The 4,210-nt window shown below is 31.3% G+C and overlaps 1 protein-coding gene across 1 annotated transcript; it reads left to right on the top strand.

Annotated features, from left to right (window-relative positions):
• The first annotated feature begins 896 nt into the window (after nt 1-896).
• On the top strand, nt 897-3,412 carry LOC112514085 (MADS-box protein defh21). Its single transcript, XM_025120420.1, has 7 exons — nt 897-1,084; nt 1,314-1,380; nt 1,489-1,653; nt 1,965-2,006; nt 2,360-2,401; nt 2,466-2,712; nt 3,315-3,412. The coding sequence occupies exons 1-7, from the start codon at nt 897-899 to the stop codon at nt 3,410-3,412; spliced, it is 849 nt and encodes a 282-aa protein (XP_024976188.1).
• The last annotated feature ends 798 nt before the right edge of the window (nt 3,413-4,210 follow it).

The following is a 4,210-nucleotide window of genomic DNA, read 5'->3' as shown; positions in this document are numbered from 1 at the left end:
CCTTCTCTTTTGTTATCTCTCACTATGTACATGTAAGTCCAAATTTAATGATGAAGAATGTATGATGGACGACTGGTAGGAATGGCAGAAGCATTAATGGACATACCAAAAATGTATATGAAAGCCAAATTTCTGCACCCTGCCCCCAACAAATCTCTCTCTCAATTAATATCTCATTTTCATTAAATAGGTATTCAATTTTAATTTTACACGTATTTTTTAAATAAACATAATGTTAGATTAACATTTATACAGATATTAAACGAGATAATGATCAAAAAAAAAAATACGAAAATGATTAAATCCACCATGAGTTTGCACTGATTTATACTTACAGAACATTGGCAACACAGATGTGTGTAGATGCAGATAATTACATGTAATTTTACACGACATTATTATGTTTTTTTTGGTATTTCAGGTATATTTCCTTTCGTTACTGTAATCATGGGTGTCCGGATGAATTTGCGAGTAATTTGAGTAATTCCCACAATTAAATAGACAAAAATACTTCTTCTTGGTCTAAACCCAGAAAGCCAACGAATTAAGTAGTGGGTAAATATAACTTGTCAAGATCTCAAAAACCTTCCTCATTTTCCTCTTTCATCCTCCCACAACACTCAACTTCTTTATTGGTATGCATTCATGTTTGTCATTTGAGGGTTTTCTTCACTGCTATCCAACTTTCCAAATATGATATACTCCATATGATCACACTCTCTCTTTCTGGTTCTTCAAGAAATCATCACTCCTAAAAAAGATAATACATACATACATACATACCCATATATCTATACATACATTTCTTGTGTTCAATGGTTTTCTAGGTATGGTTTTTTTGGTTAATCTTTGGGGGTTAATGTTTAGTTAAACTTTAATTTGTTTTAGGAGTTATAATGGGACGAGGGAAGATCGAGGTGAAGAGAATCGAGAACAATACGAGCAGGCAAGTGACGTTTTCGAAGAGGCGAACGGGGCTTCTAAAGAAGACCCATGAGCTGTCTGTGCTGTGTGATGCCCAGATTGGCCTCATCGTCTTTTCTAGCAAAGGGAAACTCTTTGAGTACACAACTCACCCTCTCAGGTTATCCGGAACTCCGTTTTGGCTTTCTGATTACTTTCTCGACACTCGAAAAGAAAATCTTGATGGTGTTATGCTGCATCTTGACTGAGATACTAGGGTTTCCTGAATTTCTCTTAGATTTGTCCAAAATCTTGTATAAATAAACTGATATACAAATGAATGTATCCAAATATGCTAATTGTCATTAACTGGAAGATCTGATCTTAATTTCTTGTGAAAATATCTACAGCATGGCCCAAATCATCGACAGATATTTGAAAGCAACTGGTTCTCGAATTCCCGAGCACAATAACCGGGTAAAATCTTGGATTAAATTCAGTTTTTAATAACCGGAAACCCGATAATTAAAGATTTAATTAAGTTTTTCTTGAATGATATCTTGTTTTATGGTAATTAAATTGAAGGAACAAATGCATAGTGAGTTGACAAGGATGAAGAAGGAGACATTAAACCTTCAACTGAGTCTCCAGCGCTACAAAGGCGATGACCTCAGCTCTGCACAGCTTGAGGAGCTTAATCAACTCGAGCAACAGTTAGAATTCTCTGTTCAAAAGGTCCGAGCTAGAAAGGTATTGCAGGCAAGCTGTGACCTAATTTCAGGTTTTAAAGAACATGATCATTATTATCAATCGTTCCAGACTACATTTAGTTAACAAATGCTGCACAAATTGATCATTTCAATCATAAAAGTCTCAAATGGTTCACAGATGATTATGTACATCTACTATATATATCTTCAGATTATTCACATATGATAAATTCATTGACTCTTGAAAATCTGTCGTTTATTATTTTAATTTCTGTGGCATTTTGGATATGGGTTTACTTTTTGTGTTTAAGGGTAAGTAGATAACATACAAATTTGAAATTTTGCATGCAGTTTCAACTCTTGCAACAGCAGGTGGACAATCTTCAACGAACGGTAATCTTCATCGCTACACATCAAGTTAATCAAGGGTTTTCACACACAMATATAGGGTCATGTTTAAGGAAAAACCTCAAAAAAAAATGAAAAACTGAGATTACCATTCATCTGGATCGTATCCACATGAAGTTTGTCCGGTGCAAGATATGCATAGGTGCATAACATCCATATGCACACGTGCATTAAAAAAAAACAGCTTTAATTACTTATATGCACATGTGCATACGGCAGAGTGTTCTTCTTTAGTTTTTCATTTTTTTTAGGTTTTTCCTTGAACCTCCCCTCTCTCTCTCTATATATATATATATATAACAATTTTGAAGCCATTTATTTTGTTAATTTTGATGCAGGAAAAAGTGTTGGAGAAGGAAAACGAAGAGATGTATCACTGGGTGAGTGTTAAAAGGTCTACAGATTAGCATATTTCGATCATTACTTAGTTTAATTTTGAAACAGTTGATGGGCAAACAACAAGAAGAGATAAACCAGCAACAAGCAGCAGCCATGACTGAGTTGAAGCTTGTTGGGCAAGAACATCAATTATTTGAACAATTTCCATTCTATGGGTCAGAAGATCAGCCGAATAGTGTTCTACAACTTGCTGTGAATCTCCCTGAGCTTCAACTGCATTCGTACCAGTATCACCTCCAGCCCACTCAACCAAACCTTCAAGAATCAACTAGTGCACACCATAACATCTACGGTACGTGCCTTTTGAATCTTTCATGTTCTTCATTTTTGCATCCTATATTTGGTACCGTCAAATGTAGATTAATTTCTAGATTTATGATATTTAGAAATTAACTACTAAGAAAAACAAAACTACGGTCTAAAGATCTGAAACCTCTAATTACACACTTTCCTAACATCGAAGTTACGAGTTCAAATCTTGTATGTTCATGGTTTATGTGCGGTTTATAGACAAAACGACATATATGGTTTGAGCGTTTCTTTTTCAAATCACAAACCAAACAGCAAGATATCGCACCGGAGAATGTGGTGTGGTTTTTACGGGTTTGTACGTAAATGTGATTTGAGTAAACTGATAATAAACTTTCATACCATAAAATATAAAGCTTAATAATCCATATACTATGATAAAGGCTACAAAGTGGAACTGGGCACTTGACGACATAATTTAGCTTAAATAAATTAGTAATTTTAATCGAATTTTTTAAATAACAAAACCGAGTTGAGCTAATTAAAAAAAAAGGAAAATTGATTCAAATAGCTATTTTATCCATTCAAATTTGAAATTCTAGTCATTTTTTTACCGGGTTTACCTAAATGTTATTAGGTCTGTAGTATTTACATCCGCAATATTACGGATCCGGCAAAAAGACAAAGACAACTATGTCTGCAATTGCGAAAGCYAAATCCACAATTGCGACGGTGCAATTTGAATTTTTTTTATCTGTAACCAAATCTGTAATATTACGGATGGATATTGTGGAAATAGTTACATTCGGATAAATCCGAAGAAAAATGGTTAAAAAMTATCAATTTAAATGACTGATTTTCCGGTTAAAAAAACAAGCCTACAAGTCTACAACGGTACAACCATCCACTACAGTGTCACATCAATTCTAGTAACTGCAAATTCTACTAAATTATTTAATATAATATTTAAGTGTTATATTAAGATAAAAAACTATATTTAAATCAAATAATAATTAAATATTATTTATTATAACAGTTAGTGTCATATTAATTAACGTAAACAATTAAACTATTATTATAGATTAAATTTAATTAATTAATAATTTTTTATTTTTGTTAAAAAATTATGATATTTAATAAAATAATACATAAATATTTTTTATTATTCATGTTAAAGAAGCATCATATAATTTTTTTAAAGTAGTTTGTAATGTTTAGTAGTTTTTATCGTATTATATTTATTAATGAAAATTGAAACACAATATTAAATTTAAATATTAAAATAAAATACAAATAGATATGTTAAATTAAAATCCATTTCATACATCATTTTTGGAACAAGAAAAAATTAAAAATAAATGTGAAAAATCAAAAATTAATTTATAAAATGCGTTGTGTAACAATGACGGGAGCATAAAGAAATTGGAATGAAAATCAGCTTTATAAACATTTAAATAAACAATAATATAATTTTATTTGTATTGTGTTATTAATTCTTTTTTAATAGCATTATTTGTAATAATATTAAGTTTGTAGTTTAT

The sequence above is a fragment of the Cynara cardunculus genome (genome assembly GCF_001531365.2).
Source record: "Cynara cardunculus var. scolymus isolate 2C chromosome LG 6, CcrdV1, whole genome shotgun sequence".
Classification (NCBI taxonomy): Eukaryota; Viridiplantae; Streptophyta; class Magnoliopsida; order Asterales; family Asteraceae; genus Cynara; species Cynara cardunculus.
This window is presented reverse-complemented; position numbering and strand designations above follow the sequence as displayed.